Source organism: Lissotriton vulgaris, chromosome 6 (assembly GCF_964263255.1).
Source record: "Lissotriton vulgaris chromosome 6, aLisVul1.2, whole genome shotgun sequence".
In the NCBI taxonomy this organism is placed as follows: Eukaryota; Metazoa; Chordata; class Amphibia; order Caudata; family Salamandridae; genus Lissotriton; species Lissotriton vulgaris.
The window spans coordinates 1,861,014,673-1,861,039,649 of record NC_141694.1 but is presented as its reverse complement, the minus strand read 5'-3'; the positions used below and the strand labels follow the sequence as shown (position 1 = coordinate 1,861,039,649).

The following is a 24,977-nucleotide window of genomic DNA, read 5'->3' as shown; positions in this document are numbered from 1 at the left end:
CTAGCATCCACTGCCAATATTAGAGGAACAGTTGGAGATGTAGACTTACAGTGTGATTTTAGTTAAAAATAGTGTTCAATTTTCATAGCTACTTCATAGAATCCTGACACTGACCAATTACTTAGACGGTAATGTAATAATATACAAACAGCTTTAGATAACTACAAGTCCATGGTACTACAAACACTGGAGATACCATGCATCCCTTTATTCTCAACTAAGCCCTGACTAGTGCATCAACAAACTCCAAAGTCTGTTATGGATCCAGAAGTAACTTCTTTTGACTCATCATTAGGCTATGGAGCATTAACACTTTTGAAGGTAGCTCAAAGGAGTGCGGCTCGAATGGCCTTCAAGGCTTGGAAAGTTTTGTCCTTATGGATTAATCCCATCAATTGATTCAGTAGAGTTGTAGAGACTCTTAGATCATTCTTCAATTTAAAAGACATTATAATGAATTGAAAAATCTGATTATGTACGATGAACCAAATATACTCGCATGACTTAATTATAGAGGTACATGGAGATAGTTGTAATGAAGACCCAGAGACAATAGAAGATTTCGTATTACTACCTGCTGAAGCAGAATCATTTTGAATGAGATTTATAGTATTCATTGATTCAGACATTTTAGGTTGATGATCGATCTTTGCCCTCCATTGTCCTTTAGCACTAGAAATACTACACATTTAGGGCCATATGTATGAAGCAAATTCGCATTCGCAAAATGGTATGTATAAAGTAAAATCTGGTGCAAAATAAGGAATTGCAAAATTTGCAATTCCTTATTTTGCAATTGCATTTAGGAAATCGCAAATTTTGCGATTCATTAAATGCAATGTATGGAGCAAAAAAAAAATTCAAAATGCCCTTAAAGAATCGCAAATTACCACCAACTTCTAGTTGGTGGTAAGTTGCGAAGTCCTTGAAAAATGCAAATTTCAGCATTTTTCAAACTGCCATGTGACACACAAACATGCCGTTAGGGGATGTATGAGCGCCGCATGTGCACCCATGCATATTTCAGGGGTGCAACAGCGTGTCCTTTGGACACCCCTGCACCCTTGAAATTTGTCTCAATTTGCGATTTTCAAATTGCGAATCGCAATTAAGGAATACTAGGAATTCGCTAAAAAAATGCGAATTTGTACATTCAGAAAAAGCGATTTCTTAAAAATCGCTATTTCAGAATCGCAAATCAGTACCTTAATACATATGGCCCTTAAATCCATAGGAGAACTCTTCTGGCGAAATTGGAACAGAATTGCTGACAGAAGCTTCTGCATTGCCCCTGTTAACACTGCTGTCTTCAAAGATTCCTTTGTTTAATGTGTGACTTCCATTCCTATAGTGAAGTGAAGCCATGCCAGAAACCCTGGGATCTCATACTGTCTTTTTCCCTGCAGTATTACACAGACCAAGACATCTTCGAACCAAAAACTCAAATATTTTACACAGCATCCAGTCAGGGAAAAGGAGGGTTTGCCTAATCACTAGTTGAAAACGAGACCTGCTTTTATTATTGGGTGGGATTGTTTGAAGATTGAATCAGTGTGAAGTTTTAAAACAAGAGGAACAGGAAAAATGACTGATGAATTTGCATCTTGAAAACCCCTGGGCATTGTCACTTTTATATAATGTCTTCTAAAAGTTATTGAACTCTGTAATAGATCAAATTTCTTTTTTAGAGGACAAAGAGGAGTTTGTCAAAAGAGGCCACCACGGACCATCATCGTATCTAGCTTCATCTACCCACTTCATCTAAAACTTGAACCATGCAGTCCACCTGGGCTGTCATCCATCTCTAGCAGACAAACCAGCATAGAAATACACCGGGAAAAAAGGGGTTCATTCATGCGGGCCAATCAACGAGAATCTTCTGCACCTAACCTGCATTTGCCCCGGGCTAGCTTTGAAGAGAGGGCGCCTCCCCAAGCCCCTATTTCCAAGTAAAGGAATACGCACATTTAGGCACACTGTGATATTCTGTCTAGGGCCAGATGACCCCGTATCAAACTGGTCGGCCGGTTACCTCCTCACTCTCACCTAAATTACAGACCTTCTGGAAGACCCGCATCTTCCTTAGGCACACATGCCTTCATTCTCCAAACGTTCATGCTGCTTTGTGCCTCCAGTGCTCCAGGAAAGCTACTAAAAAAAAGTAAGAACTTCACCAGGCCAGGCTGCTAGCCGGAGTTTCAACTACACTTCAATCTCTATGCTATCCTGGCCGTGGACTCTTGGACCCCAGGGTATATGTAGGTAGGCGTTTGCGATTCGCAAACGCCAGAATTCGCTGAATTCTGGCGTTTGCGAATCGCAAACGGTGTTTTGGTATGTAGGTGCATATTAGAGAATAAAGACTCGCAAAAATTGCGATTTCTTATTTTGCTCAAGTGTTTAAGGAATCACAGTTTTGCGATTCCTTAAATGCTATGTAGGAGTGAATTTTAAAATGCGATTTTGGCTTAAGGAATCCCAAAATACCACCTACTCCAAGTAGATGGTATTTTGCAATTTCCTTTCAAAATGCATTTTTTTTTAAATTCAAAGCGCCATGTGGCACACATACATGCCCTAAGGGCATGTATTTGGGCCACATGTACTTAGAGGCACAATCCAGGGGTGCAACAGGTGTCCTGTGGACAACCTGTCACCCTTGGAATTGCAATTCTCAAATTGCGATTTTCTCATAGATAAATCGCAATTTGAGAATGTATCCCGATTCCTATGGCCCTCTTAGCCCATAGGAATGAATGGGACACTCATTCCTTAATTGCGATTCGCAATTTGCTAATCGCAATTAAGGAATGTTAGAGATTCGCAAAGAAATTGCAAATTATTACCTACATTCCATTTTGCTATTCTCAAATAGCCACTCCTTAAAAATCACTATTTGGGAATCGCAAAATGGAAATTACCTACAGTGTCCCGTTTGTCCCTATCAACATTGGCAATACATCTTAATCTTCTGAATGTGCTGTGCTAGTTATTTCTGTGCATGTTTACTTTTATATCTTTTCCACTTGCACTTTACTTGGATTTCAGAGGGGTCACTAGTGGGGTCCCCAGTGAACTGATATTCTGGACTGGCCCATTACTACTAATAGCTACTGCACGCTAACACTTTAATTAATTGTTGCCCCATAGTTATTCTGAGTGACCAGCCCTTTATTGCACTTTACCTAGTTTCCAGAGAGGTCACTAGGGAACTAATACACTTGCCAATCGCTGGACTACTCCCAAGACTACTAGTAGCTGCTGCAAACAAGCACTCTCAAGTTTAAAGTTTATTGTGTGATTACTTAAAATCATTACAATTTACGAAAAAATAAAATGTCATGAAAATGCTCAACGAAAATAGCCACTGAACCACAACAATCAATGTTCACGAGGCAGTGGCAGACAACATATGATTAATAAAATACCAACAGTATAAAATGGAATACACAAATGGGTCTTGGGCAAAAGTGCTGACTGCTGTACCTCAGGCGAGAGTTCTTCTGAGTTCTTCAAGTATCATAGAAGTGCTTCCTGAACAGACACGGATGTCTCTCTCAGTGCCATATAGCATTATAAGAATTCTTAAACAGCAGCCGTTCCCTGCTTAATGAAGCTTAGTCAGCACAGTTAATCTAAAAATGTTGCAGTAGCTCAAGCCATTTATTTAAAGTGCTGAAGTGTCTAGAAGAATTGGGCCTCTAAAGTGTAAGCTACCACAATGATGCTTATGTCTATCTGTATTTAAAAACGTTACAACAGGAAGTTCAGTGCATTTGGAAGTTAATAAAAATGTTGGTCATACTTCAAGGTCGTGCTGTAAGTTTTATCCAGTTTAAAAGTTGTATCTGGGACCCTTGCTTATGTGAATGTATAAAGTGCACCAGAAATTGGACCATGCCCCGTTCCTGAAGCTGTTCTATCTTTCAGTTTTTCTCTGAGTCTGTTTGCCGCAGAAGTTTCCTTAATTCAGCAAAATATTTTACGCCCCGGCAGGACAAAATGATTGAGGAACCTTCCATCCAGCTTATCACAGCTTGCCTGCATGTGCGGATGTTCAACTCTGAAAATGGATTTTAAAAGCAGTTTCCTCAAATCTTTGACTGCAGGGCATGCACATAACAAATGAGTTATTGTTTCATTGGCATAGCCACATAATCAACAGCGTGCTGCTTGGTCTTTTTATCTATTTAGTCTCGAAGATGAACTACGAGACATGATGCATATAGTTTAGCCTCCACATCGATCAAGGATATCAATCTGTAATTTTCTGACTTACTGTGGTTTCCTTGTTTAAATATAGGATGAATTATGTCCCCTTTCCAGGAATTGGGGTCCTTAGTAGTTAAAGAGGGGCGTAAGATAGTCTGCCCAAAAATCTGGAGCTTGCTTGAAAAGTGCATTGGGGAGCCCGTTTGGTCCTGCAGCCCCCTCCGTTTTAAGTTTTTTTTAATTATTCCTCCTAATTGTTTGGTGTCGGTTAGGTTGTGTTGTTTGTTGCTACTTATCTCTAGTTCTTTTGATTGCATTCTTCCTTGGGCTTGGGAGTGATTTTTTCTGCTCCAATGATCTGTCCACTTGGTGTTTCTGAATCCACTGTCATTTTGTCACACTTTTTGTGCCCTACCTTGTTGTACATATTTTGTACGTGTTGTGTCCAAGTCTATTCACCTATTCCTGCTTCTTGCCGGAGTCACTTGGTCAATACATTTATGATTCCCCAGAATTCCCTACTGTTGGCAATTTGCTTGCCCACAGTAATTTTTTCCAGATGATTTCATTGCACTCTTTTTTTGCATCCCCTAATTTTGTCTTGTATATTTTTCGCATTTCCTTGAGATTACCATTGTCTCTTTTTTCCAATTCTCGCTGCCACTGCTTGGAGTCACACCTCTATTGCGATCCTTCTTTTTTTGATCTCGGAGTTGAATATTAAACCATGGTTCCCCCCTGGTTTCTATTTTCTTTTGGCGTCTGGGAATGCCTGGACATTTTTTGATAAGAACTTGGCCCAAGCGTTTCCAGTTTTTTACAAAATCTTCTTTTTTCTCTGTCCCTGTTTGGTTCACGTAATAGCGGATTGCATCCACTATTATCTTCGTGTCTGATCCTCGCCACTTCAATCTCCTGAGATTATACTTTTCTGGATATTGTAGTAAGGAATCTATTATTGGGATAAGGTTACTGCTGGTGATGGTGAAGTCTATGGTTGACTAACTTTTTGCGCTCAAGTGCGTGATGGCTGCTAGTCTATCTCCGGTTACGTTGCCATTCAGGATAGTCAGGCCTTGGGCATCCAACTCAGGAATTATAGTTTGGTTTCCCTGGTCTTCCTGCCTCTTTCTTTTTTTCTGTTTATTTAATATGAGCTTGCTATTGAAGTCTGCACAGATAATCAGATAGCTTTGTTTGTGAGTCCTTTGCAGTACCTTTATCAGGTTCATTAGTGTTAGAGATTTTTCCTTCTGCGTATTTTTTTCCGGATGTATATAGACATTAATTAATATTAGTAGCCAACTTGATGTATTAGAGTGAAGCTTACCAGTAAGTTTTAAAACTGGCAACCAATTTTCTCCGGCATCTAGTTCTTCAGTTAGCCAGCCATATTTTACTGTTGCGTAAGTTGATAGTTCTCCTCTGGGATGCCCGAACTTTGAGAATTCTTCTGTGAGAATATGATGTTCTCTATATCCCGGAATTGTAACGGGTTTCATGTTCAATGCCTGGGGCAATGCTGTTTGGCGGAATTCTACGGCTAGAAGATCTTCTTAGTTCTGGTATCTCTTTGAACAGCATTAGTAGGTTCCCTCAATTAAGGATATCTTGTCTTCCTTTGGTGGAGAATTCTGGAATAAATGTCAATTTTGATGTTGTCTCTTTGGTGATGTTTTGGTAATTGGTGATGTTTTGAAAATTGGCAATTTCATTTTTAGCTTGTTGTTGTATTTGTGTGTCACATGTTTCAAGGCTGGTTTGAGTTTATTGGCCAACCATTTTTTTAGTAGCTTTTTCTTGTGATGTAGCCATGAAGTGCTCTTCTTTTATTTCTGGCTCAGAGTTCCCAGAGTTTTTAAGTGTTGGTAGCCATGAAGTCTTGATTTTTAGCTCTGTAGGGGAAAGCCAACAAGTATGGCCCATTCTGTTTATTGTGACTGTTATTGGGCTTTAAGTGCATTTTTCCTTGTTTTTTGTCTTGTTATTAACCTTTTCCCCTGTTTCTTTCATTTTTTCTGGTTTAATCGGTACCTGCTCCAGCTCTTTTGTGCTGGTTCTCTGTGCCCCCTTAGCTGGACCTGGGCGTCTAAGACCTAAGGGTGCCTTTACTGACAGGACCCATGGGATTTTTGCTTCCCCTTCTCCATTGTTTATCAGTTTATTTGGTGCTGATCTCTACTTTTCTGGTCCAGGCTTTTGTGCCACTTTGTTGGCCGTTTGATGGTTCGTGATTGTGTGATGTTCCTGGCTTGTCTTGGTTACCTCGGGCTTGATAGTGAGGGGGCACTTGGATTTGTTTTGATTTGTTGAGGTCGACTGGGTTGTTTGATGAGACTGATTCTGCAGTTGAAGTATCTGACAGTTCGTCTTTATGTGACCTGTTTTTTTTTCTACGCATTGTTTGGTTAGTGAAAAATGAGTAGTATTTGCCAGGACCTATAATTGTTTGATTATTGTGCTTTAGCCTAGCCTTTCTGATGCGTTTTCATTGCCTTTTTGTAGGTTTTCCGATTGGGGTTGGGTAGTCTTCATTGCCTCTGCTTGGATGTCTCCAAGAACCAACTTGTCCTCTATTTCCTCTTATACCTCTCATCACTTTTATCGTTTTTGTTGCCTTCAGGGAATCTTCCTTGTCCTTATTCTCATCATTCTTATGCATGCAAACTGTTAGTTGTATCTTTCGTGATGGTTCTACCGCCCCTATTATGTCTGTTAGTATTTCAGGGAGTTTTGCCAATTTGTCGATTATTTTACTGGAACCGCACTTAAACTGCTGTTTAGGTTTGCTTATGTGTGGCTCTGTGCTACCCCTGCTTTTAAGGAGAGTCGTGATTAGGTCCAATTTGATGTTTATGCCTGAAATGCGTTCTGCAATTAGGTTGATGAGGTATATCTGCACCTTCATCTTGTCCGATTGAAAATTCAGTACCCTTAGTTATTATTATTATTATTATTATTAATAAATTTTATAGAGCGCGTAGTCACCTGTGAGTATCCCAGCGCTAGGAACAATTACCCAGATGGGAGTTAGGGGCAAGGAGGTGAGAAGGGGATTTATGGAAAAAGGAAGGTTTTCAGCCTCTTTCTGAAACGTAGATAGTTGGGTTCTGTTCTGATCTCGCGGGGGAGGGCGTTCCAGAGACGTGCGGTATGAACCGAGAAGCGTCTTCCGCCCGTGCGGGCCTTCTAGACTCTGGGGATGGTGATGAAATGTTCCTGATCGGAACGAAGAGCTCTTGGGGCTTTGTAAGTTATGATGAATTTAGCTAGGATCGGAGGTCCTTTGTTTTGCAGAGATTTGTGGGCCAGGCAAAGGGCTTTGAACTGGACTCGTTCCCTGATCGGGAGCCAGTGGAAGAGCCTAAGAGCCGGCTTAGCTGAGGCTCTGGCGGGTGTGTTGGTGACGATCCGGGCAGCCGCATTTTGGATCCTCTGTAGCCGGTTCAGAGTGGCCTCAGGAGCGCCCAGGTAGATGGAATTGCTGTAGTCGATCCTGGAGAGTATTAGGCCTTGGATCAATAGTTTTTGTGCAGTAGGAGGGAGTAAAGGGTGGATCTTACGGATTGATTTAAGGAGCCCAAAGCATGTCCCAGCTACTTTCTTTGCCTGTGTGGCGAACGAAAGGTCTTTTTCGAGCCAGACTCCCAAGCTCTTAACCTCGGATTTTGGGTCTGGGGGCGGGCCTAAACAGGGTGGCCAGATGTTGTGTGCTTGCTCCAAAGTGACTAACAGGGATTTACTCCTATGGGCTGTTGGTATCTCTTGGGAGGACTTTCCTCATGACCCTGTCCCTAGTTCGATCCTGCCTACTGATGAGATTGTTATTGAAGATGACAGGATTGTCTGGTTTGTTTTTCTTGAAAAGCTTCCATCATTTGATTATCTCACTTGGGGATCGATTCTGTAGAACGAATTTATGGGGATGGAGGCTACACCCCCCCCCCCGCTCTGCCTGCTTCCCGTTCCTGTGTGGTGATGAATGGAGGAAGTTTCCCTTGAATGGCTGTTTCTGGTGTGTCTTATTTTAGCGTATTGGTTTCCAAAATTTGGAGGAGGTTGGCATTGTTAGATAGGGAGAAAGAGCAAGCCAAGCTTCATCCGAAGGGGCTACCTGTTTGGCAGCATTGTCTAATAGATCTTCCCTGAGCTCGTTTATGTCGCCCGAGTTTGATCTCCTTCTGATTTCTTTATTATACCTTTCTATGGAAGTATTCTGGTGCACCTGTGCTGTTGTGATTAACTGTATTTTTTCTGAAGTTACTGGAGTTGTTGGCAAAACCAAAGGGGATGATGGACGGAGTGTTAAACATTGCAAGCACTCACCCCCAGTCAACTGATCTGCATTTAATCTATCATCATTCTTTAGCTCACTCCGCCACCCCAGTTCAGACATGGCCATATGCCAATCAGTCTGACCCTGTGCCTCATGGGAACAGTCCACCCCAAACTGCCAAGCCATGTCTTCCCTTGACCAGAAACAAGCATCCTGGGACCGGTTTCGGGTTCATAACCCTCATCAGCCAGGCTATCTTGAATCCAGTGACAAAGTGAGCAAGGGACCCACGTTTGGGCAGACCCTGCCAACCTAGTGCGCACAAAGCAAAACCAAAGGGGATGATGGGCGGAGTGTTGAACATTGCAAGCACTCACCCCCAGTCAACTGATCTGGGTTTAATCCATCATCATTCTTTACTGGAGCTGTTCCCTGTGAGGCTGGGTTCTCTTCTTGAGCTCTACTATTACCCAACTGAGTAAGAAGAGAACTAATTTTAACCAAAATGGAAGTACACACGTCTTGCTGCTCAGATGTCCGTAAATTAGGGTGAATTTTTTGTCCATATTGTTTGGAATTATTGGGCTTGGCAGACATGAAATCTCTTCTGTTGGAGCGTAGATTACAGCCATTGGGTCCTTTCAAAAGAAAAATTTCTGTTTCTGGTTTTGCTGCCAATGTTAAAAAGTGTTGGTTCTGGCGTTGGTGCCAAAACAAGCCTCTCTCTCAGCCCGGGTGTCTCTTTTTTTTTCTTGTTGAGGCGGTAAGTGCCATTAAGGAGGTATTGTTTTTGGTTTTTCTTATTGTCGCCTGACGAACTCTTCCCGATCTCATTTTCCCTGAGTGGGTTGTTTTCCCTTGGAGTAGGCTTCTTTGGTTTTATTTTTGTGGTTGCTTGGTCCTTGTGCATAAAATATTTTAATGATTTCTTTTCTTTTTTCCTCTTCTTCTTCCTTTTTCTCTTTGGGATTTTTGCTTCCTCTTTTGGGGCCTGCTGGTGCCTCCCAGAGGGTGTTGATAGCTGATGTCAACAATGATAGGGCGCTCCCTGTGAAAAACAAAGTTGAGGGGATTTTCCTTATGGTTTCTGGGTTGTCTTGCACTGAAGGGAAGCAGTAACACCCAAGCGAGAACACACCAGATGCCCTGCAAGCTGTACTGCTGCTGCTGGGAGCTGGGTTTCGCGCTTGGCGACTGGTAGCTGTTGCCATTGCAGCTTGGGCATCCCCCCAGTGTCCCTTCTCCTCTACTTCGCCTTGCCTGCTGTTGCAATCTCAGCAGGATCTGAGATTTCCAGGGGTATCAGGAAACCAGATTGGAGGGAGTGTAGTTGTGAGGGAGACCAAGCAATTGATCCTGAGAGGAAAATGCTGTCGCCTACCACACTGCTGCTTATGGGTTTGCTTTTGGATGTGAGCTATGGGTTAAGCTGGGGCTGCGGCTGGGGTGAAGCTGGGACTATTCTGATTAGTGCTTCCAGTACTACCAGCCAGTCCGGGAGGTGCCTATCATGCGTAGGCGCAAACAAACAAAAAATAAATAAAAAAATAACATATTTTTTTAGGTAAGAGCGTTGGGGGAAAGTGCAAGGACACGGCCTGGGATTTAGGGACTCACCCAGTCTTGTGTCCAGTCCGCTGCCCTCTGCCTGAGCCAAGCCACCAAACCGCCGAACCGAGCCAGGTGTCCTCTGCTACCTATGCGGGCTCTGTGCAGGCTCAGCTTGGCACCTCTCGTTCACCTCTCGTTATCCTTGTAGTCTGATATTGGGAGCCAGTCGGGAGCCTGAGGCCAGGCCTGGGGGCCGGCAAATTGTGTCTCCATCGCGTCTCTCATACCTCCCTGCAATCAGTGAATCAGGCCCACAGGGGGCGGTGAATCGGGAGCCGGGAGCCTCCCACCTCCCACCTCCAGCAGCATCACACAGCCTCATAACAGCCTCTCACACTTCCGGTTTTGGCAAGTAGAGTTTCTGGTTGGTTGGTTATGGTCACGCAAGCACTCTCATTTATTGCTGCTCCCATAGTTATCCAAAGCAAGCAGTCCTTTTATACTTTCTTGCCATTTGCACTTTACCTGGCACCCAGGGGGTCTCTAGTGACTAACAAGCTTGGCAATAACTGGATAGCTCCTACAAAGATTAATAGTAGTTGCATACTTGTATATTAAATATCTTTGCCAATAATCACCCTGAATGAATTGCTTAAGTGGGTAATGGTATCGCCCGGGACACATCTTTCATTTATTTGAGTGTTGCTTTGTTAATGTTATTACGTTAAAAAGCCTTATGCTTTAAAAATATTCCTGCCACATTACATCCAAATTTGTACAGCTATTTTTCCTTTATGTGAAATACTAAAGTCTATGGAAAAGGCATTGGTAGAAACATTTATTTTGAGAGATGCCCTCCTTTTTTGTCCACCAATGTAGGAAAGCTATAGTTTTTTAATTTTTGTGGAGATTCATCAAATGGCCTCAGTGAGTGACACAAATTACTGTTTGGAGGGCATGATAATTGTCTCCAAGAATAAAATAATAATTTCCATTTTTATAACAATACCAATGGCTGTCTTTCATTCACTTTGGGTTCATATGTAGCACGGATGTCCAAAACTTTTAACCAGACTGCAAATGAAAAGTTTCAGAATTACTACATGAACACTGAAAGACCTATTTATGGCCACATGCTAATGAAAACATATATTCATATACATAAACAATAGAATACATATTAATCTAGAAAAGTTTTCTTTACATGCTTTCTGGCTCACAAAGTACTAATGGCCCAACAAGCTAAACAAAATCATCTTTCGTATGCACCCCTGTGCAACAAAATGAAATATTGCCCTAGCACTGAGCCACACAAACTACTGTTTGGTGGAAATGATAATTGGCTACTAGGAAAAAATTATAATCTATATTTTTATATCAATAACAATGATTGGCTTTCATTCACTTTGGCCTTCATATGTACCACAATCCTGGCAAGGAAACCCGAAAAATAAACTAGACTTCATATGTAAAGTTTCAGAATAACTACATGAGCAACTCAAACACACATTTATATTCACATGATTACGTAAACCAAAAATAGTTACATGCAAAAATACAATAGGCACAACGAAAATATGACCACTCAGTAGTAATAGTTAGTATTCACAAAAATGGGAATTTCGCCAACAACTTAGCAACCATATGATGAATCACCACAACACTTTCTGGGCCTATAGAATTCTCTGCATTTTGAGACAATATACATTTTTGTGGCAAACTGTTAAGGTGGTGCAAAATAAAAAGGGATCCCACAACTTGTTTTTCATTAAAGTGTTTTCCGTAGACTATTGTATTTGATGTAGTGCAAAAACAACTGAATGGGTGTACATGACATTTGGCAAGATTTCACATTATGATGCAGAGTTCATGCTTTGTAGGTACTGCAGTTATGTAGCGTAAGTTTTGTTTAAGGTATAAGGCTGGTTTAAACTCATAGTGCTGTCTGGTTAACGAGCTGAAAAGAGTGTCTAATGAGGTTGGCTACTTATAACAATTTGAAGGTGGTGGATAATTTGTATATGAAAGTTATAACTACAACTTTTGAATTTTGAAAGTGTACTTTAAACTTGGATTGAATAGGGAAAACATGTTTTCCTAAGTACAGCTTAGTCTTAACCATTGTTTTTTTCCATTGGCAATATATGTGTATATATGTGTGTGTGTGTGTGTATGTGTATACCTCGATTTCAGCGAGACAAACCCCCAGCCACTCACAGCGGCGGGTAAGGACAGGGTCGCAACTCCCAATAAGCCACTGATACTCGTTTTCACATACGTAAAACAAAACGATGTCCAGACCACTTTCCTTAATTTCATGTGAACAAGGCCCGGGAGAGCTGGACTGAACTGGGGTGGCTGAGTGAGCTAAAAAATGGTGATGGATTAAACCCAGATCGGTTGACTTGGGGTGAGTGTTTGATTTGCTCAAACTCTCCGTCCATCATCCATTTTTGTATCGCTTTGAGGGGCCGAAACGCGTCATGGCGACCACGAGCACCGAATAAAACTTTGAAAGCACGAAATTTAGGTCCGTATCCGTCTTTGTAATCTATGCAGGACTGCATTAGAAGTAACAGAAGACTTGGAAATATATAGGTAGTTATAGTTAGGACCTAGTTTCCATAGGAAATCTGCAACATTCTATTGGGAAATTTGGAATAACTCTGGCGTTGGTTGATGAATCTTCGCGAATTTCTCAGAGAAGATGGCTCACTCCGCTCTGCTCCTTCCCTGAAAGTTTTGGGGGATTCGTCAAGTGGTGGCTGACAAAAAAGGGGAGGGTCCCAAAATGTGTTTACCCCATGTTATTTTCCATAGGCCGATTAGACACAGCTACAGCCCGAACGGCTGAACGGAATTACAAGAAATTTGGCAAAATGGTAGAGTCTGCTTCACAGATCACGCTTTTGCTCAAATGGTGTAAATCCATCCAGTAGTTACTGAGAAAATGAAAAGAAAAATATATATATATATCTATAAGCGCGCACCGTGCGGGCACCATGCGCGAATTGGGTGTGCGTGAGCGGAATCCTGATTCGCTGATAGACGTCTGTCAACATTCTAATCAGTGGAAACCAGAAAGTGTTGGCCGCCATTTTGTCACTTCGAGGCAGAAGAGAGCCCAAACCAAAAGTGGTGAACGTGAAAAGGGGGCAGGGTAGAGACTCCCTGACCCCCTAGCCCTTCTCAGGGGGTCTCTGAAGGACCCCTAAGGGGAAAATTATTATTATTATTTTTTAAATGGCGAGGTGCGCGCACGTTGCACGCACCCTCGAGGCAGAAGTGAGTCAAAAACAAATGTGGAGAACGTGAAAAGAGGGCAGTGTAGAGACTTCCTGACCCCCTAGGCCTTCTCAGAGGGTCCCTGAAGGACCCCGAAGGACCCAAAAAAATGTTTTCATATAAAAAAAAATTGCGAGGTGCGCGCATGTTGCACGCACGCTTGAGGCAGAAGTGAATCAAAAACAAGAGTGGAGAACATGAAAAGGGGGCACGGTAGAGACTCCCTGATCCCCTAGGCCTTCTTAGGGGGTCCCTGAAGGACCCAGAAGGGCAAAAATATATATATATTTTTTTCAAAAATCGCGAGGTGCGCGCACATTACACCCACCCTCGAGGCAGAAGTGAATCAAAAACAAAAGTGGAGAACATGAAAAGGGGGCAGGGTAGAGACTCCCTTACCCCCTAGGCCTTCTCAGGGGGTCCCTGAAGGACCCCGAAGGGCAAAAAAAAATATATATATTTTTTTAAAATCGCGAGGTCCAAACACCGTGCGCGCATGCGGGCGAATACCGTGCGCTCACCTTAAAAAACACCAAAAAATAAATAAATAAGGCTAGAATTATTTAAAAAATCAAAAATTAGTACATATTAATACATAAATCAAAATTAAAATGTTTATGTTGTTAGAATTATAGAGCATTTGTATAATAACACAAAAAAGAAAATAATTGATACATTTTAAAAGTAGCATTTAAAAAACCTTTGAAATTCACTGAAAAAACCATAGATTTCACACACGTTATAGTTAGGAATTAGCATTTAAAAAACCTTAGAAATTCACTGAAAAAAACATAGGTTTCACCCATGTTATAGTTAGCTAGACATTTCTCTCATACAAAACCTCTGAAATTCCCCTGTTATAGTTAGTTCAGCTAACTATATTTTGGTGATGTGAATCTTCGACAAAGTTAGAAAACCCTGCGGAGACAAACTCCTGCGTTAGAAGTTTGCTTTTGAAAATTAAAAAAAATTGTTAGAGTTAGATAGACAGCAATTCTGTTTGACTGAGCCTTCACTCTAACTGCAACATGGACAGAAAACACAATGATGGCTGTTCCTGACAATGTTAACAGTTGTCCACGGGTGGATGGACAACTCTAGATTTGGGGGATGGGAGGTCCAGCAAGGCAACTGAGTAAAATTAGTGCATGCCCTGACAGACATTACTCTACCCACCCACATTTAAATTAGACCCCTAGTTTATATTAAGGAAAACAAAAATAGGGATGTAGTTCCTCCTAAGGACCGTGTTCTTCATTAATGTGCCAATTTATTTGTGAAATAGATAGGCTGAGAATCTAATCCATAAGGTGTCAATGCATTTGCACCGAGTGAGAATAAATGATTAAATCACCTATAAAAAGTAAAGTCGACTTAACAGAATTGTTTATAATGAAGAACTAGTTGTGAGCCAACATCTGGTTACTTTTGCTTAAAAAGACGACTATTAGGAAAGGGTCTAGAAGAAGATAAAATATCATCTGGGCAGACATGGATTAACTCACATTGTATAAAGTTCTGCATTGTTGTCCATATTCACCAGTGAAATAGAAGACATTCTTTGAAGACGGACTTATGTCTAATAAGTCATCATCAAACAGGTGAGTTTGCTAACTTCTCTTTTAAATGTCCAGAATGACTGAGATACCAGAAGAAATGTATTTGAGAGGGGACAGTTCATTCTGTGCGGAAGGCTTTGTTTGTTTGATATCGTGTGTGTGAAGAATAGACGCATATACAATGTAGGCACCTGGCACAGCCTTCCTTATATTTCTCCCTTAGCCCCTGAGCAGCAGCTGCAGATCTGCCTTCAATAGCAGTGAGCATGTTCATTCAGCCCCCACTGCTGAGTGTATGTTTCAATAGATTCTGCTTTGCAATGCCAGGTCATTTATCATGTTAACCAATTAAATTTCAGATATAGTGAAGCCTGGCTGCTGCCCGTTGACAACGCTCTATTGCACTGTGAATCTTAAGGATGAGTGCAAGAAGGACTGTGGCTGCAGGGATAACCTGAAGTGCTGCAAAACTCGCTGTGGATTCAAGTGCTTGTTGCCAGTCGCAGGTAAGTGCGCCCATGAGCAGTGCTCTCTTAACGCATGGACATATGTTTGCCATTTTGTCACCTCCTTCAGTGATGACACATTCACTTCTTGATTTCCCACATGTGATGTACACAGATTAGTGTGGATTTTATTATGGCAGATGATTGTCATTGCTCAAGTGTGAGCTTTTACACCCTTTACTACAACCATTACAAACACCATTTTCACCACTACCATCACCTTTATTACCATTGCTATCACCATTAAAATACCACCATTATTATCAGCATTACCATTACCACCAACCCATTACTATGACTACCACCATCACATGTCAAGAGGTATTTTGGGGGTATACTGCTCCTCCGGACCTGAGAACTCTTCACAGCACACAAAAATGGCTAAAATATTCTGAGCCAGCTGAGAGCCATTTTAATCTTATTCTAAATTCTGGCCAGTCCATACCCCTCCGTGAGGTGGACTGACTACCTCTTCCCAATAGTTCTTTATTTCCTCAATGCTGACATTACTCTCTGTGAAAAAGGACCTTGCCAAAGTCCACACCAATTATCTATTTGCCATGTGGCAACTAATCATACCCGTGCTAGTAATCTGGTTAATATTCAGCCTTTTCATGTGCTGCTTCCACCAATGAATGAAGCGGAAGCTAATCTTAACACGCCACCGCGATTATTGGCTACCATTTTAGGCACGAGGACAACAGTGACAAACCGCTCGTTGACTAGAATTATCTCTTGGAATGTGGCTGGCCTCAAGTACAAAATAACACAGCCAGATTGGTGTGAATACATGGAAAACGTTGATATACTTTGATAAATGCATTTTCCATGAAAACCTGGAGCATTGAACCAAAGCTGGATATTTACATTTTCATTTTCCAGCAATTTCCGAGCACGTAGGGAGACCGTCTGGGGGATTAACAAAATGGCTGACAGCCAGTTTAAGTTGTAAAACTTTTTAATTAAACATTGATTGCCCTGATACTTAAGTTATTAGTATTGAAAACGATATGCCACATAGGGTATATGTTCAACATCTATGCTACAGCTTCCAAAGTATGTAACGCTTTCACAACTATTCAATTCCTCGAGGATCATCTTGATAGAAGTCAGACTCAATCTTATCTTATCCTTTCAGATGACTTTAAACCTACTTTCGATCCTACGGATCAGAAGGACATTGAAGTAACCGATGAGGAGGAGGAGAGGTGGATGATTGCTTCACTGGACCTAGCAACCAGGAAAAGGTGGACCCAGGCTGCTTTGCAGCCGAAGGCCCTTTCTATGGAGTTGGGGTTTTATCCCCTTCGCTGTGGCGGCTATTCCGCCGCAGCGCTAAGGGGGAGGCTGGGTCACGCGGCGCTCCCGTGCTCGTGATGGAACTGCTCCTTTACAGCGCGTGGTTGAGCTGTGCTTGTGACGGAACGATTCTTTAGAACGTCAGCGCAGGTGCGGCGAGCGGGCCGTGACGGAATTGTTCCGTCACCAGCACAGCCCACCCGAAGCTCATGACAGAACGGTTCCGTCACGAGCATGAGAGGGGTTAAACAGTTAATGATCTTATCAAATCTGATGCCACAGGGGCTCATACGTACAACAGAATGCAACATACAAGCTGCACTGTCTACATTCTGGTAGACCTTATGCTCTGGTAATTGGTTGTGGACATGGTTTTGTAGGAGTGATTAGAAAGTGACCACAATCCTCTTAGCCTCACCTTGTCAGCTCTCTGTAATGCACATTCCTTTGATCACCAGCCATCTTTTATCACCGGGGTTGTTGCACCCACCAATGATATGTGCCGCTTTAAATGGCACCAGGTAGTTCTTAAACCAGAACTCCTATTTACGATAAGTCACGATCTTCAATCAACATTACACTAGATGAATAATTGCTCCTTGGAGTCAGATTTCGCTTTCCTTCTCCATTGCTTTTTGAAATGTATTGTGTCTTACCTTTCTGTCCTAGTGTTCCACAAAAGATAATACAGTAGTAAAACTATTACTTGTTTTAATACGGACTGTAGACAGAGTCGTAATGCCCGAGCACGGGCAATTCAGTCAAAGAATAATGACCATATTCTTAGGGTAAGAAAGGTCTACAAATCATGCTTGGTTTCAGCTGAAAGGGAATGGGACAAACAATATTGGCAAAACCTTAAAGCAGCCTGCTCCGTCAATGACTCATCTACGCTTGGATCTCTTACTAATATCGATGAATACAATGTGGATGTCCACCATGATATATGTATGTATAATAACAAACTTGCATCTCTGTGGAATTCACCCAATATAACCTTTCCCTCAACCCTGAGTCAGAAATACGTGGTCAGGCATGACCTGTGACCTAGACCTGAAGCATCTGATTGACAGATCACAGTTGGGAGGCACATAACTCTTAGACAAACAGGTGAACAGGGCAACCCAGATCGCTCCCACAGACAGCTAGTGACACTACAATGGCCTCAGGAGATGGAGCCCTGTAAAACATGTGTTGCCGTATGAGCGCTTGTACACAAAAACACCATAAAATCAGATGCCACACTAAGTTAGGAACACACAGCCAATCAGAACACAACATATATAATACACACAGTGATCACATGCTCTCCATGTCGGATATCTGGACACGTACCCACTAGCCCACACAAGGTCGAGGCCCACCTGCACTTATTATCAAATGACCAGATTTATGGCCCTAATTTTTGTCTCCAAAGGAAGGCATAGATTTTTTTTTAATTCTTCATGTAATGTATAAAATGACAGCCGAAACCAATGTGCTCTGGGATAGCCTTCAGACCCCTACTCTGTTGCTAGTTCACCCAGCTGCTACAATGAATGAAACCAATTGTTCATGTTTTTTCCAAATGGCACTTGTCTTTCATATTCGAGCAACACTCTGGTCACTTGGGGCACGAATGGACTAGCTCTATCTCCTCCAAACTATATATTACCATTAGACGGGTTTCTTTACTTCTCTTCTTTGTACTCTGGTAGTAATTTAGTAACTGCCACAGCACACTATCTTCTTTGATGCAAGACACTTTTTTTGCTGAGTGCCCAAGATTTGATCTATCGGATGTTACGACAGCTTAATGAAGTCACAAGTGGTAGGGCTTTTGGCCTTGATGCTATACCAGCAGATTTATTTCTACTCAATTAACCAAACCTGTCAAAATATATTTAAATCCTTGCTAATTCTGCCACTGAAAGAGACCCCTATCCCTGATTCTTGGGAAGGTGCTACTGTCTTTCGGATATATAAGAGGGTGACTCTGGCTCCCTGGCAAACTACAGAGCAATTAGTCTGATAGATTGCATTAAAAAGATTTTTTTCTAGCATAATGCTGAAAAAAATCCACCTATGGATTGAGGAGGAAGGCAAATTGACATTAGGCCTAGCTGGGTTCCATAGGAGGACAACTACCTTCAACAAGGTGTTTTTGTTCCTGACCCTCTACTGGAAGATAGTGTTGATTTCAAGGGCAACTTGCATGTTGACTTTGTCAATATTAAATCAGATTTCGAACTATTCCCCCGTATCAAGCTCTGGCAGGTTCTTAGTGGCATGGGCATGCCCCGAGTTCTCAGCTCTGCTCACCTGTTTACGCGTAGCCGACTATGCTAGAATTTGATGGGGAATACTAGACCAGCTCATGGATCAAATCCTGGTTGTCACAGTGTTTTTCAGGGCTATGTTCCTGTCACAACACTTTTTATTTTATTTAAATGACACATTTGACTTCATTATGCAGATTCAATATGATGCTCCCTCCCTTGCCAGTGTTAAGACCCACATTTTATTCTATGCTGATGACTCCCTGCTGCTCTTCAAAACCCCCAGTGAACTGCAGTTACTATTATATTATTTTAAGGAGTTCTGTGGGGTTGTTAATCAATACAGAAAATAATAAATATATGCATTTTATTGAGCACAAATCCTGCCAGGGTAGGTTAGCACTGAGCGGTACATTCCGTAGAAAGTGAACTTTGGAAGGCGCTTATCTTGCGCCATGCCATGGAAGCGCCATCTTGATGAAATGATTATTAAGCACACTCAACCAACGGGTGCTGAACCGAAGGAACCTCTGGCATCCTATATCAAACTCGTCTCCAGTCTTGCAAATTTATGAGGCCAAAGCTGTGGGTTCCGCCATAGATGGAGGTATGCTCTGGGTTTCTCGAATTGTTCAGGCCCCTTGAGGAGTGAAAACGAGTTCCTGAGGAGTGTTGTAAATCTTCTATCTCGCACACCCGTACTTTCCCTCACTCTTGAAATGAGTGGGAAACCTATGGAAAGTAAAGTGAGATTGTGTCCATTACTTTACTTGAGAAGCCTATGGACTACCCTTGAACTTGTCCACTATGCTTTAGCCTTACAGGACATGGTTGAATCTGATACATTTTGTAAAGTTTCTTGGCTTACTAACATCAAAAAGCTATTGCTTGAATTGAGTTGACTTGATCTGTGGGCGTCACCATCTAGAGTCTCGTTCCCCTCAAAATATGAGATCAAAAGGCTCTTCTGGGCTTTGCCATTCCAGAACATTGTGCATGAGGCAGTAAGTGCCAGGTTGACTGGGAACTTTCTTGACTTTAAAAGTGATAGTGGTCTCAAACAATACTGGGATATTACTGCAGACCCTTTAGACAGGAAACTATGGGGCATATTTACAAGCCCCTTACAACATTTTTGCACCGCTGTTGCGTCACGTTTGTGATGCAGCGGCAGTGTAAATAATTCAGCCAATTTGCAACGTGACTCATTAGGGAAATGCGTCACCTTGTAAAACCCTAGTGACATTAGACATTTGTCAGGTATAATCTATGGATGTAAACATTGAAGAAAATAGTTGTACTTCACTGTAAGATTCTTTCTAATAGCAGCATTTGCATGACTTTGCCACCAGAGGAAGCCACACTGCAAGTGCACGAAGGCCGCAGGGTTCTTAACTGTTTTTCTAATTCAAATGTCTTCTTTGAAGAGATGTGGAGTAAGGAGAGTTAGGGAGAAAGTGAATAGGGCAGTGGGGTGGAAACTGGCAGAATGAGTTATGAAATGAAAAGTGATAGAGTGAAGAATGCCAGAAAGCAGAGCAGTGGAAAGAAAAGAGATAGAGTTAAGTGTGGTAGAGTAAAAGAGTGGACTGAAGGGTGTCGTTAAGAGTAGTAGAGTGACGTGCGGCGCAATAGTGAAAAACTGTTAAGTGCAGAGTTTCAGAGAAGACTGATGAGAGGGCGGGTAAGGAGTAGTGGAGACAGTTCTGATGGAGAAGAAAAATAAGAATGGTAGAAGAGAGAGGAGGGTTGGAGGGGGATACTATGTGGTACACCTTAATATAGCCTTATAGCCCGCCGTAGGGGGCTATACCGGCTATTAAAGGCCCGCTGAATCGTTAAAGCCCGAGCCGAAGGCGAGGGACTTTAACGAGACAGCAGGACTTTAATAGCCGGTATAACCCTGCTACGAAGGGCTATAAGGCTAATAAAATCATTTTGAACTTAAGAAAATTCTGCCACTAGAGGGCATAATGTTCTAACAAATTAAACAAAGGATTCTCGAAGCTCGAGGGGATATAAATCCCCTTGAGCTTCGAGAAGCCTTTGTAGAACATTGGAATGTTGCTCTGCGGGCCTTTACCGGCCCATAGAAGCAGGGAGCACTCCATTGTCTGCAATGGAGCTCCCAACATTCCAATGTTCTAATGTGACTTACAAGTACCAGTTGTTTGGTAAAGATGGATCTGTGTGCCGTCCCTCTGAAGATCTTGGATGCTTTTTCAATCTCCTTAATTTCAAAGGAGTCAAATCATCTGTAAGGATAATTCACTATGAAGATCTGTAAACTGCCTGTGTCAGTAGTGCTGTTGGTCCAGGAGGGCTGTGTTTCTAATTCAGAATGCTAATAATCCTGATTGTGTGTTTCAGATGCACCACATCCGGGCACATGCCCCCTCATAGCTGTCAAGTGCAAGATGCCACTGCCTCCCCCACAGTGCCAGAGCGACTGCGAGTGCCCGCAAAATCAGAAGTGCTGTGACCTTTGTGGGAAGATATGTTTAGATGCTATTATTGGTAAAGTATCCTCAGAATCCTAATTTCTTGGGTGTTAGGGGTCAATTACTAAACTTTATTGCTTCTTCCCCACACACAGCATCCAAAAACTTGTTAGGATTTATAAAAGCCACAAAATATAATTCAGCATAATATAGCATTACATAACATTGCATAATATAGGATAATATAACATGACATAGCTTAACAAAACATTACATAAGATGGAATTACATGACATAGCATAACATACCATTATATAATATAGCATAACCCAGCATGACAAAGCATAACATAAACTTTTTATTGGCCACACAAAGTTGGATTACTTTTTCCTCAAGTTATCATCTTTGCCTTGCTTTCCACGACTTAAAAAGTATGTATTTGTGTCTCTAAACCCAAGTGCACTAAAAAACACACATCAACACACTTGAATATTACTCTACTTATTCAAAACAACATTTCCACTGATTTTAAGGAACAAAAGCATTCTAATCCATATTATCTTCCATTTTACAGAGGCAGTCAGTCCCCCCAGTGTAATTATGGTTCAGTAAACCCTTCCACTGAAAAAACATAATTTTCTGCTCATTAGTTTGAGCCACTTGGATGAGTAGGTGCCAAATTGGGCACTCACCTACTGTAGTCAGCTAAGGTCCGGCATGTCAAGATTCACGCAAATCTGTGCATGGAAAAAAGATTAAGGCCGGGAGTCGAAAAAGATGCTTTGCCATTTGCCATGTTTGTTGTCTTGTGCTAAGTCTATTTATAAAATACTTATTTTTAATATACAACTGGTGTGGTGTTCATCTGTAGTGTTGTCACTTGATTACTGTATGTGTTCACAAATGATTTACACACTGCCTCTGAGACCAGCCTGTCTGCTCGTGCCAATCTACCAAGGGGGTGAGCAGGGGTTATTTGAGATGTGTACCCCCCTACCCTGTCTAGACGCAAGGGTCCCTATTTGGACAAAGGTACCTACCTCTGCCAACTAGAGACCCCTAAATCTAACACCAACTCTCTTAGACTTGATAAAAAACACTGTGAAGTTTTGGAGAGACAGTGGAGAAAGCACTATGCATCAGAAGGCAAAGTAGACTATCTGGAGGCACTGAAAAAATACCATGCTCTATGCAGATCAACTTGTGCTTCCTTCTACACTGATAAAGGATTTCTCCCTTCAATACAGCTTCATCTTCCCTAACATTCAATGCTTTGATCAGGTTAATATTGTCCCCCCGGACCTCTCATTTGTTGAGTCCTGTCAAGTTAAGGTCTGGCTCCCACTTGATTTGATCTCTCTGAAAAACCTTCTGGGAACCATCAAGTCTGGCTCCCCACTTGACCCTCTCCCTCCATCTAAGCTCACATTTTTGAATGATTCTGCCTTTGGTGTGATTCATACTTTTCTCAATTCCTCTCTAAATTTTGGGCAGGTGGCCCAAAATTGGAAGCATGCTCTTGTGCTCTCTTTGCTGAAAAAGACTGGTCTGGATCCCCTCTGCTGGTCAAATTACCAGCCCATATCTTTTCTTTCTACTTTTTCCAAAGAATTGGAAAGGCACATTGACTCCCAACTCTCAGCATATGTGGCACTGCATATGTTATAAGTCAAAAAGCAATTTCCCTTTGAGGTTTCTCAATAGCATACCATACTACATACTATCACATTCAAGCTCACAATCATTCAGCAAAGGAAATGGTTAAAGCCCAATATGCAAATGTCTATTCAATAGATCTGTTCAATACATTAAAACCTGTTAAAACCTTTCCTATGACCAATAAAAATGACAATCTATAAGAATTCATTGCATATCATACATATATTCAAGAAAGAAAAACCCAATCTTCATTAACACATGGTTATGATAATTCCAACGACTATTAACATTATGGTTCACCAAACTATAGATTCTTTTTTCATAGGAACCTCGGAATAGTGGAAGGGCAACAATGGACCAGAAAGTGATGCGTTTCGGTGGTATCAAAGGGTCCAACCACCTTCTTCAGGCTTAAAAAGTGATGTCTCCCAGTAGTCTTTATCTAATTTTAGAAATGTATATATAAAAATATATTACAAACTGACCACAATGAAGTTTGTGTACCATATTAACAAACTATGCTTAAACATAAGTTACTCCATTCTCCGGCTTCAGTCCTAGTCATGGTACCGAATCCGCTCTACTTGGGGTCACAGAGGACCTCAAGCAGCAGCTTGACTGTGGCGGTACAGCAGCACTCATCTTATTGGTTTTGAGATCAGGTTTTGACAAGCCCGGTCTCGCATTCCATTCGAGTGGATCGTCTTGAAGCCTCAGGAATGTAGGTGAGGCCTTGAAGTGGCTGATCTCTATTTTGGAGGATGCCTTTGTTCACATTCCACAAAATCTAGGTCAGTAGGCCTAACATCAAGAGTACCAGAGGGCTCAATCCTGAGTCCTCTACTTTTTAATTTTATGTTTGCCCTTTGGCAGACATTGCCAAAAAATCTGGGTTAACCATCTTTTCTTACAAGATGATACCAAGATTATTTTTTCTCTTTCATCTGCGCAGCATCAGGACCCTTCAATAATTCAGCTTGGACTGTGTAATATTTCCTTGTGGATGTCCAGAAATGCTTTAAAACTGAATGGCTCCAAGACTGAGTTCCTCATCTTGGGGAACAATCCCGAGCTCTGGGGAGCAAGCCAATGGCCTGTCTCTTTAGGACCATTTCCAGCTCTGATGCTTAAGGCTAAGAACTTAAGTTTTACTGTTGATAGTAAGCTTTCTCTTGGAGCCCAAGTGTTTAGAGTCACCTCAGCTTGCTTTGCAGTCCTTAAGTGGCTAAAGAAAATTCTCTAGCTAATTCCACCGGCTGCCCAAAGAACCGTCTTGCAGGCCTTGGTAATCTCCAGACTCCACTATGGTAATGTACTCTATTTAGGTGTGGACAAGGCTTCCGTCCGCCGTCTCCAGCTTATTAAAAATGCGGCGGCCCACCTGCTTTTTCGGTTGCCTCGGCACACCTCTGTTTCCTCTCTGCTCCATCAACTTCACTCGCTCAAGGTACACAAACGTATTGAGTTCAAGGCACTTTGTTATATGTTCTGGGCTCAGCACGGCTTGGCCCCCTTGCACATACAAAGCCTTGCAAAGCCTTACCAAACCACTCATAAACTGAGATTGGCCAGCCTTTCTCTTTTCTCAGTTCCTAAAGTGCGGCGTACGTGTATGGGCAGCCGCTCGATCTCTTACTTGGGGTCTAAATTGTAGAATTCCCTGTCGTTGGAACTCAGGTCCTGTCGGTCTCGCCTAGCCTTTCGTAAAAATCTGAAGACTTTACTTAATAGTCAGGTTTAATCCCTTGCTTCCTACTACCTCAACCTCGCTTGTTCTGCTCAGCGGTGGTAAACCCTGTGAGCTTTATAAATCTTTTAAATAAACAAAATAAATAAGTGAGGTACTATTTTTATCAGGATACCCGGGGGAATACTGAGTGGTAGGAAATTAGTGTTTTTTTCTGATTCTGGAAAATTTGACACAGTTATGA

General features: G+C 41.9%; 1 protein-coding gene across 7 annotated transcripts in view; it reads left to right on the top strand.

Moving 5' to 3' along the window:
* The window catches only part of LOC147709671 (uncharacterized), a 478,515-nt gene that overhangs the window by 10,646 nt on the left and 442,892 nt on the right, over nt 1–24,977 (top strand). For all 7 annotated transcript variants that reach the window (XM_086928188.1, XM_086928184.1, XM_086928186.1 and 4 more), the window contains exons 3-4: nt 15,243–15,389; nt 21,317–21,463. In XM_086928188.1, the coding sequence (XP_086784314.1) occupies nt 15,243–15,389; nt 21,317–21,463 (294 nt within the window). The remainder of the gene's footprint in view (nt 1–15,242; nt 15,390–21,316; nt 21,464–24,977) is intronic.